This window comes from Thunnus albacares, chromosome 4, assembly GCF_914725855.1.
Source record: "Thunnus albacares chromosome 4, fThuAlb1.1, whole genome shotgun sequence".
Classification (NCBI taxonomy): domain Eukaryota; kingdom Metazoa; phylum Chordata; class Actinopteri; order Scombriformes; family Scombridae; genus Thunnus; species Thunnus albacares.
The window spans coordinates 5,299,581-5,319,580 of record NC_058109.1 but is presented as its reverse complement, the minus strand read 5'-3'; the positions used below and the strand labels follow the sequence as shown (position 1 = coordinate 5,319,580).

At 40.2% G+C, this 20,000-nt stretch overlaps 1 protein-coding gene across 1 annotated transcript in view; it reads right to left on the bottom strand.

The window, feature by feature from the left end:
• The window catches only part of ptprt (protein tyrosine phosphatase receptor type T), a 280,227-nt gene that overhangs the window by 207,848 nt on the left and 52,379 nt on the right, over positions 1–20,000 (bottom strand). Inside the window, exon 8 of the mRNA XM_044348580.1 lies at positions 9,293–9,586. Within this exon, the coding sequence (XP_044204515.1) occupies positions 9,293–9,586 (294 nt within the window). The remainder of the gene's footprint in view (positions 1–9,292; positions 9,587–20,000) is intronic.

Genomic DNA, 20,000 nt, shown 5'->3' with positions numbered 1-20,000 from the left:
CAAAGGCAACTAAATGAGTTATTGATTGACAGGAAGATGTTTCACATTCACTGTTGCTGTCCAGTATTTCCCCAGGATTGTGGAATTTGGAGTGCAAACCCTCTTGAAACCAAAAATAAAAATAAAATAAAATTATACAGCGAGAATCCAGGAAAGGATGGTGCATTTATGCAATACATTAACACAGTAACTGGTTAGTGTTTGATTTTTCATCCAATAAGAAATGAGATGTGACAGAGAAGGCAGATGGAGCAGATTGTCTGGGGAGTCTAAATCCAACAATGGAAGTCTTTTCTGTTCTAAATAACGCACTGGCAACTTATGAACAAGACACAGCTGAGCCTTCACAATGTCTTTTTTTTTTTTTATATGTACAAGAAGTAAAGAATGAATCGATGCAGTCTATGTGCTAATGGGAAATGCAGCAGATCAGCCTCATCTCTGTCAAACACACAAACTATGTCTTGGAGGTTATTGAACATACACACACACACACACACACACACACACACACACATGCAGTTTGATTTACACCTCATTTCTTTTTTTTTTTTGTTTTTTTTTTTTTGTGAGGTTTCACATGAATCGGTGCTTCCCACAATCTCACATTAAACCATGTAGCACAAGAATGTTCCCCAGTATGTATAGTTTGGCCTTGTAGTATCACATCATCCAACTGTTGATTAAAAATGTGTTGTTTTATATTGAGTTTAGTGGAAAATGTTTGCTTTACATTGTTTAAATGCCTGTTGAAATAATGTAATGAATACTGGATTCAGCTGGGAAATATAATGATTGAAGGTTGTCTATAAAGTTTTGACACTTTAGACAGTGTCAGTTTGGTTATTTTGATTGCAGCAAGCTGTGTTCTTGGTATTTATACTGTTTACATTTGGTTTTAGAGGACAGGTGTGACATGAATCCCTGGAATATTAGTTTAATCTCATGGCCTGATGAAGGTTTTGTTGTATTGGTGTCAGTTAGCCTCACAATTGGACACATATAATATATACCAATTGTCTTCCATGTACAGCATAGTACAATGTACAATGGATTTAAGACGTTGGTTCTGAAGTTGAATGTAACATACTGTAATAACCCTCAAACCATGTCATGCATCTCAATCACTGAGGACGGTGTATGTCCTTCAAATCTCGTCATGCTTCAGTTAGTTAAAAGAGGAGCACTCAGAGAAGGAGGATTTCAAAATTGCAACAAAGCCATAACAACAGCCAACAATGAAACTACGCTGAAAGCGTGACAAGACATCAGAGTGAATTTAAAAAAGGGACTCGGGAGGAGGGGGGGGGGGGGGGGGGGGGGGGTATAAGGCACTCTGTGGGTGGTTGTCTGCCTCAGTATGTGAACAAGAGAATGTCGGGTTGCGGAGGAGCTAAAAACATGTACAATGACCTTAAAAGACAGGAAAGTGAAAGGGTTGGGCCTGGAAAAGAATGAGAGAACAGAGGACAGGGATGTGGCAGGTGTTCTGAGACTGAGCGATGAAGAAATATGCCAACATAGATACTCAAAGGGACAATAACAATTCACAGAAGGACAGTGGGTTTCACATACGGTAGCATGATAAGAAAAGAAAAGAATTGATGCTCTCAGAAAAGAGAGAGAGGACACAAAAAAACAGACGAGTCCAAGAGACTTTCTTATAATGAAATGTGAGTACAATAGGCTGTTTTGTGTGATCAGAGTTGAGTTTTTATCCTCCATTCAAGTCTGCTCTTCTCAAAGGTATGATTACGACTCATGAGCTCCCCTGTGAAGATGGATTTTAGTTCCCCTGGTCTGATGATTTCAGTGGAAAAAAAAAACTGCACATAAGGGTTTTTTTTTTGAAAAATGCTGAAGAGAGACATTGCATGCAAAACTGAATTTTTATTTATGACAGCAAAGACATATGGTTTTCATTAACGTTTTTTGAAGAGTGAAGAGTGTTTTGTAGTTTCCTAAGGTAACAACATATTCATGCCACTTCTATTATCATATGAAACATTATTTACTTGGAAAAAAAACTACATTTTCTTTGGTCATTTGTGTTTTTGTGTCCTGCCTGTCCTTTGAGCAGCTCCTTAGCAGAGACTAGACTAACAGGAAGTGGCAGGAAGCCACATTTTTTACTTTCTACTGAACAAGTACTCCAAAATGGAAAAGTACCATAGATTTCCATCCACACTGCAAGGAAACAAATGAAACTCTTCATGTATCTATTTAACAGGGAGCTTTTTTATCAGCAAAAACTAGCCACTTTGTACAATCATGTGAATGGTGCAATTGCTCTTAGCGATGTGGAAGCAAACTCCTTGACACGTGAAAGCCTCCTTTACTCCATGCAGCATCTTGATTAAAAGACGCTGTTCTGGTTCAAGATGTTCAGCACATAGGTTTTTGTCAGAGAGCAACAAGAAGGTGTGAATGGGACCAAAGAAAGCAAAGGAAGAGGCAAAGCGACAGGGGAAAAGAGACTGAATTATTAAACCTGGTTGATCCCTTAACTATTGTACTAGAGTTTTGCAAGTGTAATTGGCGATTTTAAGGGGCAGTTTAAGTATGTTCCTCTTCATTTACCACTTTAAACTTTTTTGGACTAATTGCTCATCTGGTGATTCCCCATAGAATCCACTGTAAAGCTGTGCCTATCGTTGCCACATCCATGTGTCTTTACAATCACGGTTGGTGATTAAAATGTTAAAGAAAGATGCCATATGGACAAAATACTATTTAAATATATCTTAACATTTCAAGTTGTTTCTGTTGGCTTTGGTTGACACATTAAAGCAGAAGATGCAAATATAATGGCTGCTGAATTAAATATACCAGTCACCTTTGTTCAGAAAGGAACCAAGTCAGGTGAGTCCAAAAGGCCAAAAGTCTACTGCTAATGGTGCCATCATGAAAGATTAGGGTTGATATTGGAGGGGAAGCTACAGTTTCCAGATGTGGTCTTCAAAAGATGAGAATTTCTGGTGGAGCTCACAGAGTTGCCAAGAGGTACATGAGAGGAACGCTTCTAAATATCAACCTCTAGTGCAGGTATACAGATTAAAGAATGGAAAGCATAGCCGTTCCCTGCTCACAGCAGAGGCTTCCCGGCAGTGTCAGTTTGTCGATTTCTGACAACAAAGGTCTACGAATGGAGAAATAAGCGAATGAAGAAAGATAGATTTGGAGTAATTTGGCAGTCACTATGTACAATCTGATGACATCTGCTTCTGACTGAAGCCTACAGTTACCTCAACAACAGGTAGCTTGAAAGAGCACCAGTGCAGGCTTGCCATATGTTATTTGTTTCTTACAACACAATGTGCTTATTAAAAAAAAATAAACTGTCTGGATTCAGACTATTATATCATACCGCTGCATCTGTAAAAACGGGAGCTCTGAACGGTTTGATTCTTGTAACGTTTGATACAGAAAGGATGCACTCTCTTAACTGCATCGAAACTGCTTGGCTTGGCAGAACGGCGGAGCAGTGGTGTCAGCCAAATCAGTATATATCCAGCAGGTGAATTAAAAATCCATCTTTATGGAGCAGCACATTAGCCAACACTTACATTACCATCCTTCACATAAAGATCTACTTTATAAGATATGGGCAAGATGTGGGGGGGAAGAGAGAAGGTGTTGGGATGTAGTATATAACCCTCAGGTGAATTAAGTCTTTTTTAGAGTGCTGCATATTAGCCAACATTCACATTAGCATCTGCCTCCCATAAAGAAGAGAGAGGGAAAGGAAATGTTACGGGAGAAAAGGCAGAGAAAGTATACTAAAGGAAGATTTATATACAGCGGATGAATTAAAGGTCCATCTTTATAGGGTAACATATTAGCCAACACTTACATTATCATCCTTCACATAAAAATATTAAAGAGAGGAGAGGTGGGGAGGAGGAGGTGAAGAAGAAGAAGAAGTGAGGAGTGGGGATTAGAGGAGGATGTAGCTGCACTTTGAAGAGGTAATGCTAAAGTTAAAAGCTGATATTTATAGAGACAGAGATCACAGCCAATATTCACATTTTATGGTTAGGGAATATTGAGTTTAAGGTAATATTCTGGATGAAGGAGAGGAGGAAGGGGGGATAAAGAGGTATAGGGAGCGGTGGAGAAAGATGGAGGAGAGGAAAAAGGAAGAGTTGACAGGATGGGAAAATGTCAGGGGAGTGTTTGTGTGGCAACAGGTGAGGACAAAACAATGGAAGTTGCACATACATATGAAATTAGAGGAGTAAGGAAACAACTGGTCCCGGTTAAAGAAGAAGAGATGGGTATAAAGAGAAATTATCCAAATGAAAACAGACTGTTGAGTTATTAGAAAAGCCTTGAAAAGTAAGGATGAGCGGGAGGGATGGAGGGACGGGAGCAAGAGAAAAGAGGTAGAGGGGCGCATGATGAAATCAATCATTATCAAGGCCGTGTCCTCGCTGCACCTCCAGCAAAGTAGAGAGTTCATTTTAGCTCTCCTCCTCAATCTACTCTTCACACCGCTCTCACAAATGCGCCACGCTAGAGAAGGCACATGGCTAAAATCGTTGTTGGATTCCCTGAAGCCACCGCAGCGCCGGTTTTTGGGTGAAATGGCCTGAATCCCATTTTGAGTGAGTGACGGACGGCCACCTGACAGCCGGCTGCGACATCCACTACGAGGCGGAACAACAATAGTGTGTGTGGAGCCACCAGCCACCAGGGCTCGCTTTGTGTTGGATAGTATCATCCAGAGTACAAGACTTGTACACATCTGTTAATGCATTTTTTTTAAACTCACTTTGGTGATCAACGGCATGGCTACTGGCTGCATAGATAGATAGATATGATTTTTTCTTTCCAAATTATCTTTTTTTTTTTTTATTAATTTGTCGTTATGCTTAAGTATAGCAGAAAGTTTGACAAACTTTTAGCATTGATAAAGGTTTTTTCCAACTGCCTTCTGGTTCTTTACACTTTTTTCTCTGTTTCCAACTTGCTTTTTTTAAGCAATACTGCCAATTAGCATTGTTATAATTGTAAGCAATTTTGTTCATCAGCACTGGCATAACAGTTAGCGTGATAGCCCATCTGTGTAGCTCTAACTGTTTGCATATAATACAACAACTTTAGCATAATTGTTTATAACAAATCCCCATAGAGATTCACTTCAAGCCGTTATATTTTAGTTGATACTTTATTGCAGATAGACTGAGACACAATGAACAGTTTGGGGTTTAATGTCTTGCTTAAAGTCTCTTAGACAATATCTATTTATGGATAAATTACCTGCTGCAGGAATCAAACGTGACTTATCATCTGCAGGACGTCTTTGTAATCAGTACTCGAGCCTGAGTGTTTGATCTGTACAAGCTCAGGCAGCGCTGCTAATCTGATGGAACAGTGAAGGAAAAAAAAAAAAGTCATATGCTTCATGCAAAAATATTTTTGTATTCTTTCCCTAAACTGCCCCCTAAATTGCTCTATAAGGCTGCCTGTTCCGCTCCATTTTAGAGCAGGTTTCATTCATACCATGAAAATCAGTAGATTGAATCATAATACATTTAGTGGTGTCAGAAGGTTGGTGGTATAAGGGGACCCAAAACAATTTAAAAATATTGATATAGCTGCCAACAACGTCTCTTCAGAGGGGACTCTCCTCCCAAGAAAGACGACTGCATCAGTCATTTCAACAAACGCCCAAAAACGACGTGTTACAAAGATGCATTTGTAGAACTTTTGCATCAGAGTCGCACTATACTGTTTATATATTACTATCGTATCGCAATAAATCTGATATTAAAATGATTTATGTTTGAAAACGCTACATATAACTGCTTTAAAGCAATCATTGGGCCTTTTGTTGAGGCTTGAGCTGGGCTTTAGATGCTAACATGAACAGATAGATGAACACAAAAGGTGTGGAGACAAACACACACACAAACACACGTACACTAAAGCTGAAAACACACCGCCGCCGCCGCAGTGCCATGGCGCATCACACGACACACGTCAAGCGCTGCCCCTGGCACCAATAGGAAGCGTCGCGCTGCAGCGCGTCATCAGGAAGACAACACACAGCGCCTGGAGAGCTGATCTCCAGAGCTATGGCTTGCCAGGCAGTGTCTTTTTTGCCGTTGTCGTTGTAATGATGGGACTGTGGGTTGTATACCTCGGGATGTTTCGCAACATCAACTACTAGTCATCCACTGTTCTACACATATGAGGTGTTCTACAGCATGAGGTGAGGAGAGGAAGTCAAGCTGCCACGGGAACAGAGGAGAAGACACGCTGCTACGAGAGCCGGGATGTACAAGGGGAGCAGGGAGTGAGTGGAGTTTATTTATTTATGTTATTTTAGGCTTGTAGATACAGGCACAAGTGAAACAATTAAAACTACAGTGAAAAGCAAGAAACAAACTAATAAATAACATCTGTAGCTGGGCCAGCAGTGTATTGAAGTAAAAAACAGCTTTTTCTCTGATTTTTTTTTTTTTTTTTTTTGTGAGGGGGGCAGCAAGGCTAGAAATAGGATAGCGGCATGAAATGTTGCAGGGTGGCACATCGACATGCGCTGGCATGCACCTAGCCCCCGCTGGTGTAGGGTTGTCCGTAGAGAATAACAGGGGCGGCTTTTTTGACGCACTCGATTCAATGGCGGTGTATTCTGGCCTTAACACTCCTAGTAGCCAGCAGGCTTGTGAACATCTGTCATACCTGCCTGCTCCAATCCCGTCACACACACACACACACAATCAAACACACACACACACACCCTGTGAATGGTTGTGACAGTTCAACATAGCGCCACTAGCTCAGAAACACATGTTCCTTTCTACAATGCTTTACACACAAACCAACAAACACACACACACACAGTGACCACCTCTGTTCCACTTCACTTCACATCAACCTTCACTCCGTCTTTCCCTCTCTTTGTCCTTCTTCCATCGCTTTTTCTCCTCCACTCTCCTCTCTTTTCATCCTCCTCTCTTCTTCCTCAGCATCTTTATCCTCCTCTTTCTTTCTGGCTCCTCCTCCTTTTCCTCATTAATCTCTCCTCTCCCAACACTTCCACTCTCTCAACATCCTCTTTTCCTCCCTGCTACATATACCAGTCTAGTTTTTTCATCTTTATTCATTCCACACTTTGTAAGTACAACTATTTCTCCCTTTTTTCTTACTCCTGTCTTACTGTGTCTACTATCTCTGTTGCCTTCCCTCATCCAAATCTTCATCATTGTCATCAACCTCGGTCTAGTTTAGGTTTACAAGCTGAACGGAGAGAATAAGGGCAAAGGGTGATGGAGTAAGTATACTATAGTGTAACATATTATCGAAGACAAACCCCATGAGACCAAAACCAATGAATCAATGATTTTCTGCATAGCCAAAGCCCAATATATCCTAACACTGTTTATTTTTTAGTCAAAAAATGTGTATTAACCCGCAGCTGAAAATAGTTTCACCCTATTTCAACCTAATTGAGAATTGTTTGCTAAAAGTAAAGTGCTGAGCTGTTCAGGGGAAGAAAAAAAACAATCTATATTTTTAGTAGGAACGAAGACAGGGAAGGCAAGTTATAAAGTACTGAGAGATGGACTTATGCATTATTGGTATTGGTCTTTAATAGGGATTTGCTGATAATGAATAGCGCCAGACTTTTCTTTAAGATGGAAGAGAAAGGTAGAGAGAGATGAAAAGAATAAGAGAGAAGAAAGTGAGAGGGAGGGAAGGAGAGCAAGAGGGAGTCTGTGCTGTTAACACATAATTTTCACCTGCTTATTACCACAGAGTAAAAAAAACAAAAAAAATCACTGACACACACACACACACACACACACATACACTGAGGTAAAAACACAGATTACACAAGTACTATGAAACACAGGAACAGATAGGCTACACACAGCGAGAGACGTGTACACAAAAAAAACAAAATCAGTGTAAAATCTGACACATAACCACAACCGCAGACAAATCAAATTCCCATTCCAATTAAATTAAAGCACCTGACAATGTAATCCTCCAAAGTTCTGACATATTCTTACTTGTAACACAAACAACATAGCCCCAAGAGACACACAAACACAGTAGCTACACTGTCTTACAGGCACTAAAATATCTAAAAAAAAAAACATACAAAATACAGCAGGGAAGCAGCACTATTTCTCTCTCTGTCTCCACTGTGAATCAAAGGTTAGATGCAGTTTGAGGAGAATTACTTTACAGACCAGCACCTTCACTTTCCACCATTTCTATCCTTTCTCTACTCTCCATATCCCCCTTTTTCTTTCTTATTCCCTCCATCTCTAATCCTCTCTCTCAAAAAAAAAAAATCACTTCCAAAGGCTTTAGTCTCCTATCTTTGCATCTGCAAAAGCTCTTGAGAAAAACGGTCAAGTGAGAGTAACAAAGAGAAGGTAGAATATAGTAAAAGACAGGAAAAAGGGAGAAAAAGAAACAAAAAGATGGAGGAGGAGAGGAGAATGAGTGCACAAAGAGGGAAATGTGAAAGTAAAGAACAAAAGGAGAAAGGAGCTAGGAAGAAGAGAAAGTGAAGAGACAAGCAGGAAGAGAAAACAATTAGATAAAAGGAGAGAAAAACAGAAGGAAAAGAAAGGAAGTGGTGGCTTCCTGCTGGATTAACTAGTCCACACACACACATGTAGAAACACACACACACACACAGTCACAAAAAGGCCGTCAGAGATCTGATGGGCTGTCACTTTATCAAATGAACTGCCACTCGTTGTGTCCTTAACACCCCCGCTGGGATCCTCATTATCGGCCATGATTGCCCCCACCTAACCTCCCTCACCTTCTCCTCCTCCTCCTCTTCCTCCCTCCTCCTCTTCCAGCCCCCGCACTCCACCTCTCCTTCAACTCTTCTTAACATCCCAATTACCATCATCTTTGATTTGTGCTCTTGTTCCCAAGAAGAATTAATTGGAAACATTTTTTTCTGCTTTTCCCCTTCTTTTTTCTGTTCTTCTTATTTTGCTCCTTCTCCTCTCTCCGTCAATAAATCAGATGACTGTCATTACTACAATCACCTGATATCAATATTCTATTTGATGAGTGAGTTGAATATTCATTTCATACTTTCAGCATGATCATCTGCTCCACAATGCAGTCATCTTTCCCAACAACAGCAGCAAGACGAAAGAGCAACTAGCAACTATCAAAATTGATTTAAAAAGGTAAATAAAGGAAAGAACCGCAAAGGTAAAGGGAAGTTTAAAAACTGACACAAACTCTGGAAGAATAAAAGAAAGGAAAAAGAGAAAGAAAGAGGAATAAAGTTGGCATCACTCACCTGCACATTTGGTCCTGGTGACCAGCGGTGGCCCCGGGGGCCCTGTTCCTCCCTCCCCAGGTCTGGACAGCAAGACCTTGATCTCGTACTCCACATCTGGATCCAGATGCCAGAGTTTATAGGTGGGGGAGTCAACCACATGGGTCTCTGCCCAGTTCCCTGAAGTGGTGCGGTACTCTACCTCCTTCAGGATGATTGGCCCGTCACCGATGATGCTGTTGGCGTTGGGTTTGATCCAAAGGTAGGTGGCGCCGACGGCGAGAAGCTCTGGTGGAGCGATGGGGGTGGGTGGAGCTGTGAAATGGGAGAAGAGATGGTTAGATTAGTGTAGATTCAGATTTTTTTCCTTTTTAATGCAACAAAATCAGAGAATATTTGATTAAAAAGGCAATAAAACATGTTGTTCCTGTTGAATCACGCAGTTCAGTCTCAGATCCAATCAGAAAATAAATACATCAGCATCTTTGACTGTAACTGTACCCCCACCACCTGAGCTTATTACTGTTAAATTAAAATGCATTACAGAATTCATCTTCCCTGAAAACTACATTAAAGTCCAATCAGTGGTAGCTAAGTGTGTAATACAATGAAAAAATGAATGAATGTTGAAGAACGTCCCCTCTTGGGGTGCTTAGTGTAATTTTCAAAACTAACACAATTTGAAATGCATAATTTCATTATGTGATGCTTTATGTACCACCTGTTTTCATGATATTTTCAGACCTCAGTTGGTTTCCCCAGTACAAATAAGCATAAACCTGATGACAGAAATTTATAGGAGGTCGATATTTTCAAGTTTATTGGGGTTTTCTGAAGATCTTGCACTCATGATTGTATCTAAACCCAGTTTTACTTTCATCTGAGAATAAAGTTTTACATTAGACCCTCGTAGACCCATTGAACTGTTAGTGTGCAAAATAAATAACTGTCAATGTGATCTAAGAATCAAGCGTACGCTGCCATCACAGCTAAATGGCTACAGAATGATGTAAACGTAAAGTGAAAGGAGACGCTTAAACTCTTAGCTGCCACTAAAAGCTAAAGGAGACATTTAAGAGAGGAAATTCTTTACCTGTAGCACTAATCCATCATGTTGTTGACATGTTGGTGACAGCAACTTTGCCACTAGACTTTCACATTATGCTACTATAAAATAATGGCCTTCTGTCAAGCCTAAAAGCATAGGATGTTTTATTACTCCCCTTCTCTCTTTTTTTTTTTTCAAAACCAAACTCTAGATGGCAGCTTCTTTTCAAAATGAGATATCAGACATCCAGATAAAGAGAGAGACCTCCGTGAAATAATAAACAATGGTTAAAAATGCTCAAAAGCACAGAAAATAGATAGAACTGGTTGAATTAAAGAGGAACATCAGAAATCACAAATACTGCATGAGGAGATAATGTATTCTGTTAGAGGAACTGGTCCGAAGGTAAAAGTAGCTCAGGTGCTAGAGCGTGATGTCCACTGAACCCCAAATACACAAGTGGACACTTATACTCTTCACTATTAGTGTATGAATGTGTGTGTGTGTGTGTGTGTGAGGGTAAATGTAAGGCTTTGTAAATCCAGGGCAAAAGCACTATACTGTATATGTCAGTTAACAAAGATGAATATCTGCCAAAAGTTACATTAAACACTTTGCAACATGAACATTGTCTACTGTACACTGATCAGCTAGGTGTAAATGAAACCCCTGCAGCCCATGCAAGGCTCTCTAACTCTCTATATTCTCTTTAAACCAATGAGAAGCAGCCTAAACGGTATTAACTAACAAAGCCGTGTCATGACGCAGCAATCTAAATCTGCAACACACTCGGTTTAACAGCAACAGGAACAGATGGAAACAATGACAGTGAAATTAATCGGAGTTTATCTGTTAGTCATCAGACTGTGCCACTGAGAATCCTGCTCATCAGCATGAACTATGGTAATTATAACAGACAGCTCGTGCATCTCTGATGATCTCAGGATCAGCACCCTGGACAGCGGTCATGACACTCTTTTCAGCATAATGATATAAAAAGATCTGCCTGAGTTGTACAGAAAACACATAACAGTGCTATACAGTGTGGACTGACCTCTTGATAATGTTGAACTTTTATCACAGCTGAAATAGTGTTATTTTAGATTGGGAAATGTTTTCTGTTTACCATGGCCTTATTGAGATGTAGACACATGCCCCTGCTAGAAAATAGCACAAGGAAAACATGACTCTATGTCATCTTTTAACAATATCAGGATGTTTTGGTGGCCTACAAGTCCAATAATATGACCATATAATCCCAACGTCCCCAGTTTGAACCTGCCAGGGAACCTTTGTTGCATGTCACCCCTCCTCTCTCTCCCCTCATTTATATTTACCTTTCTACTATCACTCATTAAATAAAGGTAAACATGCACAAACAATACTCACACAGCTCTCAAGCAGGTAGAAATTATCTATTTTTCAAAATTCCATTTTCATGCTGGTCTTTTATACCAATTTTTAGCATGCTGTGCATTAGAAAAGATAATCTATTCTGTCAATTATTTTCCATTGCACTGTTGCAGATATGGACGTAATTTTATGCCCCTGGTCAAAGCTACATTGCTGTTTTCATTTTTAGCTTAAATTCACTTTAGCACAGTTTCATCTCTATTTCCACACACTCCAATGACCAACATGTACATGTACAGTATATAATTATCATATTAAAGTCAATATACTAACTAGCTAGTGCACTGTTACCAAGATAGCAAAAGAGCTTCAATGATGATGATTATATCGATTTGTTTGGGGGTTATGATGCTGAAAAAGAGGTTCATGCATGCACACCTTGGTAAAAAAACATTTTCAAAATTAACCTTCCAAAACAACTGCAACTAAAAGAATCATATTAAGATTGAGGTCTGGGGTCTTTTAATATTAATCTTTTTTTTTTTTTTCACTGTGACAGGTGCTTTGTCAGTTGACAGCTGCGTTATGCTAGCAAAGAATAATGGCCCCTCTCCTCCTGGTGTCTAAAAGCAAAGTCCTGATCTCACTCTGCAAGTTTTTTTTTTTTTTTTTACTTTCCTCAGGGCCCCAGTAGAATATGTATGGTGGCTGTGGGACCGATGAATCAACTGTCAGTCACCGCACACTCATACATCTCAACTATATGGAGTGTGTGTGTGTGTCTCTGAGTCTATGTGTGCCTTTGTGAGTGCAGGAGAGAGTGAAATATAATAAGCATATCTATGTATGTGTGAGAGTAGGTGTGTGTGTGTGTGTGTGTGTGTGTGTGTGTGCACTGCATGCATTTGAATGTGTTCCGTTCAAAATAAAATGCAGCTGTGTTCCCCTTCTTAACATTCATGAACCTTTGTTCTCGGGGTTTATTCATCACCAAGTGTGAAAAATGTTTATCTTCACAATTCAGAGAATCTCGGTCTCAAATGTTTTCAAAGAAGTATGAATGGTTTCCTTCAAAAAAAAAAAAGAGAATTAAAAGAAATAGAGAGAACAAGAAAAGAAATTATCCTCATCATCCTGAAATGCAAGAAGAACAATTTTGTCAACAAAGGCTTCAGTTATACTTAAAAGTGTAGTTTCCTTCTTTCATTGTATGTGTCACATTTTCTAAACGTTTCATTTCTGTCTCAATAAAAGAGAACTTTTTTCAGAATACTCTTAAGAGTGATTAACTGGAGGCTGACAAAATGACAAAATTCTGATGCATCTTTTCTACTTATAATTATAATTGAAGTTCAGGAACAAGACCACGCCCCTCTCTCTCACAAAACTCAATCACCTGCGCCTCACTAATTCAATCATCCGTGCATACCTATATAGGCGTGTCTAACCCCTTCCTCTCTTGTTCATCTCAGTCCCCCCCCTTCCCCCAAACACCATTTTTCTCCTCTCTCCCCTCTCAATGGGCGTCACGGTGGCTCACAGTGGTTAGCACTTATGCCTCACAGCAAGAAGGTCCTGGGTTCGAAACACTCCCCGTGTCCGCATGGGTTTCCTCCCACCATCAAAGACATGCTTGTTAGGGTTAATACTTCTGCGTAAGTAATTCTTCTTGTCCTATTTTAGGAACCACAGGGGGATGATGAAGCAGAAAGCTCATCGAGACATGCCCCCCCACCTTGAGTCTCGACCCCTGGGTTCCTCCAGCTTCATTGTGATTCCATTTGGTCCCCAGTCATCCCCATGCCATCGACCCCCTTCATCCCTCTCCTCGACCCCCGATCAGCCCACCATACACTATCCCATCCAATCCTGAAACCTCTCGACAATCCACATAAAACTATTTCTTATACTGTTCAAATGGTCTTAGTTAGTGAAAAGAAGGGAATATTTAATCAACATGCAGATGTGTTTCTCAATCTGGAATATTTGGAAATCATTCAAAAAGCAACATAATTTACAAACTGTAGTTTATAGTAAACAGGCTCAAACATGCAAAATCCCTTTAACAGCAGCCTGTTAACTGTGTTTTACAACTGCCTTAACAGAGACTCTACTCTCCGTTAACATCATTTGTATTCAACAACTTCTCCTTATGTTACTCCACAGGAAGAAAGAGCAAGACCGCTCAATCACTTCCTCCCTCCGTCTGTTTCCTCCCACCATCCCTCCATCCCACCCTCTGCCAGATCGTTTACAGCAGAGAGTTACAGAGGCCACCCAGTGACACACAACCTGGCACCCACGACGACATGAGGGGAGCACACATACACACACACACACGCACACACAGAAATATACGTTTGTTGGTTCAAAATAGACACAAATTCTTGCTCCTACTGTATGTATGTTAATACACCTACACAAAGAGAAGCCTGCGATTGTATGTACACGTACAGAGAGATTCATGTATTTGCACACAAGGAATTGGAGTCTAGCAGCCCAGAAAGAAACACAATTATCTTTTAATATGTAAATAAACACACTTCTACTCATGAATATATTCTTCTGCACATACAGAGACACGCACACATGCATGATTAATGACTGTAAAATAACACACACATACACAAACACCCCGTCACATGGATACAGAAACAGCACACAGAATGCCAATCAACTACAGTTGGCCTTCATACGGTGATCCTAATGAAGTGTGAGAAGATGGTGGATGGAGGGATGAAAGGAGGAGGGAAGAAGAATGTAGGATGTTTGGGAGTAAGACAGGGTGAGGAGGGAGAGGAGGAGCAATGGATGAAAAGAGGGATGAATTACTGAAGACAAAATGAAAGGGAGTGGAGGGGATTTGGAAAAATAGCAAGGAGAGTGAAGGTAGGAATGAACAGTCTATAGAAGGTGTGTTTTGTTTTTCTGTGTGGGTGTGTATATTTACATACATACAGTTTTTATTATTAAAAGAAAGAAAATATAATAATTGGTGTCATAAATGCTCTTATTTTGTCTCAGCTGGCTGGAGAGATGTGTTGGTGTCTGTGTTTGATTGACAGCAGCTGACAGGTTGCCATAGCGTCAGTCTTCTGGCAAGAGTCATCCTCCTGCAGGATGTCATTTAGTCTCTGCAGAAGCCACACTCACACTGTGGTAAAAACAAGCAGTGCTCATGAAGTTTTAAAATGAGATACAGCAGGAGTAACTGTGGGCCAATAAAGATTTCTGTGTATATGTACTGTATGTGTGTGTGTGTGTGTGTGTGTGTGTGTGTGTGTGTGTGTGTGCAGCAGGCACAGCCCTGTAAAGGTTTTATCTTGTGTATCCTGGGGCCTTGTTGTCTGAGGACGCATCGCACACTCAAAAGCGACCCGTGTTACTACACTCTGAGGGTACAAAGTGTATGGATCTACTTTTTACTACACTGTATTACAACCCTAGCATGGGTCATAATGTCTGTGTGTGTGTGTGTGTGTGTGTGTGTGCGTGTGTGTGTGTGTGCAGTAGAACAATAAGGGAAGAAAGAGAAAAGAGGGTACACGTCTTGTCTTGTGTGTTTTTGAATGTGTTTGTATAATTACGTATATATTTAAGTGTGCTTTTCTGCTTAAGTGTTTTTATGTTTATTTTGATGATGACGTGTGTGTGGATGCGTGTTTCATCTTGTGTGTCTGAACAATTATGTTTATATATGTTAGTTTTAGGGTTTTACTGTCTTTTTAGCATGTGTATGTGTGCATGGATGTCCAGCAAAAGCCCAGCTGTCTGTGCACTTTGTTACTTTGACTTACGTTTTCTGAGCCATCTACAATAAGATAAAATGAATAAATAGATAAGAATCCCACTTGAAGCTGGTGAAGCATCCAGTTTGAATGATAAAATATGACTGAATTATGGAAAATGATCAGTCTGAATGATGAGTAGCCAGTGAAGATTTTCTTTTTAATGTACCAAGTACCAAACTGGTGATGACAAAACAACTGCTTCTCTTCTGCAGTCATGATGAAAGTACAGCAAGTCTGATGCTACATTCCCATCCAGCTGTGAATTCGGGGCACGATTGTAATTTCTCAATAACTAGTTGAGAAAACTATAAAACTACCATGTGCATAAAGATGTATTTGACAATCATTAACAGAAAAAGACAATATCATCTAAATACAGGGTAAAACAGCACAGGGTGCTCCATAACCATCAGGAATTCTTTATTTGATATCAGACTGTAGGGAGATTACTAACATGCCCCCTACTCCACCCTGACACACAGATCTGTCTCTGAAACCAGTTACAGGAATCCTTTCCGAAAATAAAAGAGCTCTTAAAGTAAAAAAAAAAAAAAAAAGGTAAGTAAAAAATAAAGGATGATGCACTGCGGAGAGGCCAGGGAGACAGAGAATGAACAGAGAACTTATTTCACAAAAAAGTTAGATAGATGATTGAACAAGATGCTGTAGCAGAAGACTGAACAAAAGTTAAAAGGGGAAAGAGAGAGAGCACAACAAAGTCAGTAGTGGTTGTAATCAGGTCCTGCCGATCTAAATGGTTGTCATTTCATTTCACTGTCTGCTTCTCCTGACAGCCGGCGTAACAAACACGCACTTGTATAGTTTATATATTTAGAGAAAGAGAAGATAAAAAAAAAAGGTAAAGCGAGAAAAAGAATGACGGAAAAAGGGTGAAGGAGTGAAGATTTAGGAGTAATAGTTGTGGTGTTGGTAATATTAAGTTTTTATCACCTCTCCACTGCTGGCAGTTTATAACCCGCCTTACTTATAGTGTACGTGTGTGTGTCTGTTTGTGTTTGTTTGTTATGTGTGTTTATGGCAAATCCAAAAAGTGCTATCAAATCTATCTGAGCTCTGCCTTGTTCTCAGGAAGAGAGAAAGATTCAAAGACACAGAAAATGAAAAGTGTGTCTGTGTGTGTGTGTGTTTGTGTGTGTGTGTGTGTGTGTGTGTGTGTGTGTGTCTGTATGGATGTTTGAAAGAGAGAAAGAGAGAGAGAGGAGAGTGTGTGATAGAGATACAGAGGGCCTCAGCCCACCAGAGAGGAGAGGAAAGATATCGTCTGGGTGGCGGAAAAGATGGAAAAATCAGTTGCACTGAAAATGACATTTACTCCACCAAAATCTCTCTCTCTCTCCCGTTTCACCAGTGGAGAGCGAGAACACAAAACCGAACCGTACCAAACCGAACCGTTCACTACACAAACCACAGCCTGGTTTGCACATTTTGAGCCAACAAAAGTTGTTAGGTTGTTGTGTGCATGCAGGACTCTCCCTTCTCTTTCCTCATCCCCTTTCCCTGGAGAGTAGCTGTCCAATGAACTGTCAGTATACCGATGACAAGTCACGTAGGTGGAACCGGAGAGAAGGAAACGGAAGCTAAGAGTCAAGAATACAGTGTGGAGATGGCATGTGGAGGAGAAAATGTTTGAAGATGCACCATTATTTTTTTCGTCAGCACTGTGGGAACATTTTGGATGCAGCGTTGACTGCGATAGCGAGGGAGTGAATGTTGTCAGTAAAGGAGAGAGACTGTCTGTAAGCATTGCTTGACACATGTCAGGTATGCTAACGGTAATACATTCAACATAATGGGGCATCTACACCGGTGTCACCCAAACATATCCTCCTGGTTGGAACAAGGAAAGAGTCAGACTTGATTTGGTGATATTTTTCTTCTCACTAAGGTGCAAAACAAACCAAATAAGTAACCGAAAAACTGCAACCAAACCAAACTTTTGGAACTCATGGACACATGTTGTCGTCCTGTTGATGGGGGCATCAGATCAGAAGGTTCTTGTACGTGTTGTTAAGGAGTGTATGGACCTATACCAGTTCATGTTATTTAATTTGAAGGACTTATAGGTGCACAACTATAGAAAGAGTGGTAGATCAAAGTTGAACCAGGAGTAAGTTTGGGTGACCCCCAGGTTTAATTAAAACGTGTTCGTCTGACCCTTCATGTTTCACCCTGTCTGACTTATTCATAGGGACGTCCACCTTTGTGAGAACAGTCTTATCATTACCAAATAAAATGACTTGTAATAAATGTCAATCATTTGAAGAATGTGAAGAAGAATGCCTCTTTTATGTTTCTATATGCAGTTTGAAAGTATCTTTAATTTCCCTGAATGGTTGTGTTTGCAACGTATTTACTTCAACTGCATTGACTGAAATGAATTACCATGTTTGAAATATGTCTCAAGATGTAAATTACCTTATTTTTCCTCCACTTTACCCTCATATTTGTACATTTTTTTCACCTCTCTCCGTCTATCCCTGTATGTCGCTGTCTTATCAGTGAAACATTCTAGGTCTATTTCGCAGCTCCTTGAACTTAGCAGTTCATCTCACAAAGAACAGATAAGTTCACACACACACACACACACACACACACACAGATCAGCATGACCCAACTCCGATACGATCAATCCAGCTCATCAAGTGTTAACGATAACCACCACATGCTGTGTGTTTAAGTGGAACAAATTTATATTGGATATGTAGTCAAAATCATGTTTGTCAGAAATGGAAAAAAAAAAAAAAATCATTCAGTATTTCTAGAATACAAAGCATCCAGTCGGTAACGTGTTGTCATTTGATCAACCAACAGCTTGCATTACTGACTATGTTTTTGAAAAAAGGACCGTAATTATGTAAATTACAGTTCTATTTTGTAAGAGTCGGTGTCACTTGTAACCTCTAATTTTGAGGGAAAACACTGCAGATGAGTCATTTTCTATATCTTCCAAATATCGATATGCAGAGGTTCCCTGACTGTGGAGCTAAAACATCCAGTCTGTCCAACGCTCTGCTCATGTGGACATTTAAGATATCATATTATTAGAAAATACAGCATGTAAGAAAGAAAAAGTAAGAAACAAACTCATTTTAATCTTTATTTTTGTTTTGTTTTTAAGGTATTGTTTTAAGCCACAACCAATAACATCAACTTTAGAACTCTGAATCATGAAATCATACTTTTTTTGTTCACAGTCCGTCCTTAAATTGCGTTTTTATAGCAATCGGCACTCAGATTTTCAATGATTTTCCAATTTTGATCGAAAAAACAGTTTGGTTTAAATGAAACTCGATGGAGGAGCTTCCTGTGTGTGTGCGTACCTCCTACCTAACACGCCTGTGACCTGAAGGCTCGACCCTGCGTGCTGCAGATTTAATATGAGGATGTTCCTACCTCGCTCTCATGAATGCGTTCTGTTTCACTGCCTGAGGAGAGCAGCTCTGACTCACCAAACAAACGACCTGTTGACTTCCCCTCTCCTTGTCCTCCGTGTCTCCTGGCTTTTGTTGACGTGTGGAAGGTGAAGGATGGAAAAGTTCTTTACAAAGTTACAAACCCCCCTCGGAGTTGTTTTGGTGGTACGAACTACTGTATCTCAACTGTTTCTTAGGTTCATTGCATCCGAAGCTATTTAAGAGGCGGCTCTTACTCACATCCTCTTCCCTCATCTGACCTAATCAAACAAAATTAATTCTTTCTTTCTTTTCCTTTGTGTGCGATCTCTCGGTGTTATTTGCCAGCTCAGAACAGACTTTTATATAAACACATTACTCTTTGAGTCCTAAGGATTGAGTCATTTCAGTATGCCGGGTGTGTGTGTGTGTGTGTGTGTGTGTGTGTATACCTGTGAGTAACACACTTCATACTCCCTCAGGCACACACACATTCACACTTTTCACACTTTCACAAAGAATGCTTTAATCAAAAGACTCACAGCACGACACAGCTTCAATCTATCACAGAGGACAGACTAGAGGGAGGGAGACAGAAAGAAAGAAAGAGAGAGAAAGAAAGAAAAGTTGGGGGCAAATTGAATGTATTTTACACCCGGGGGGAGCGAAGAATCATGGGAAATAAGATCTGATTCCCCATTCCTCATAGAAACTCACTGTGGACAAACACCTGCTGCCTCAGCACACACACACACACACAACAACAACAACAACAACAACAAATGCAGATGCACAAAAGCACAACAAACACAAATTAGCACCGACTTCTTATACACAGTCACGCGCACACACACACACACACAGGACACACACACAGACCCAATCTGCACTGGAAGCCATCTGAGTCCACTTCTAGACAGAATAATCACACTGTCTTCAAATCTAACGAGCCTCTGATTCCTCAAACACGCCGTTCAGACAGCTGCATACATGTTTAGTACATGTTTTTGTCATTTTTTTAAAGTTTGGTTAAAGTCCGGTTAGGTTCAGACACAAAAACCTCCTTGTTAGGGTTAAATCAAGATCACGGTTTGGGTTAAAACAATCACTTGAAACGCGGTGTG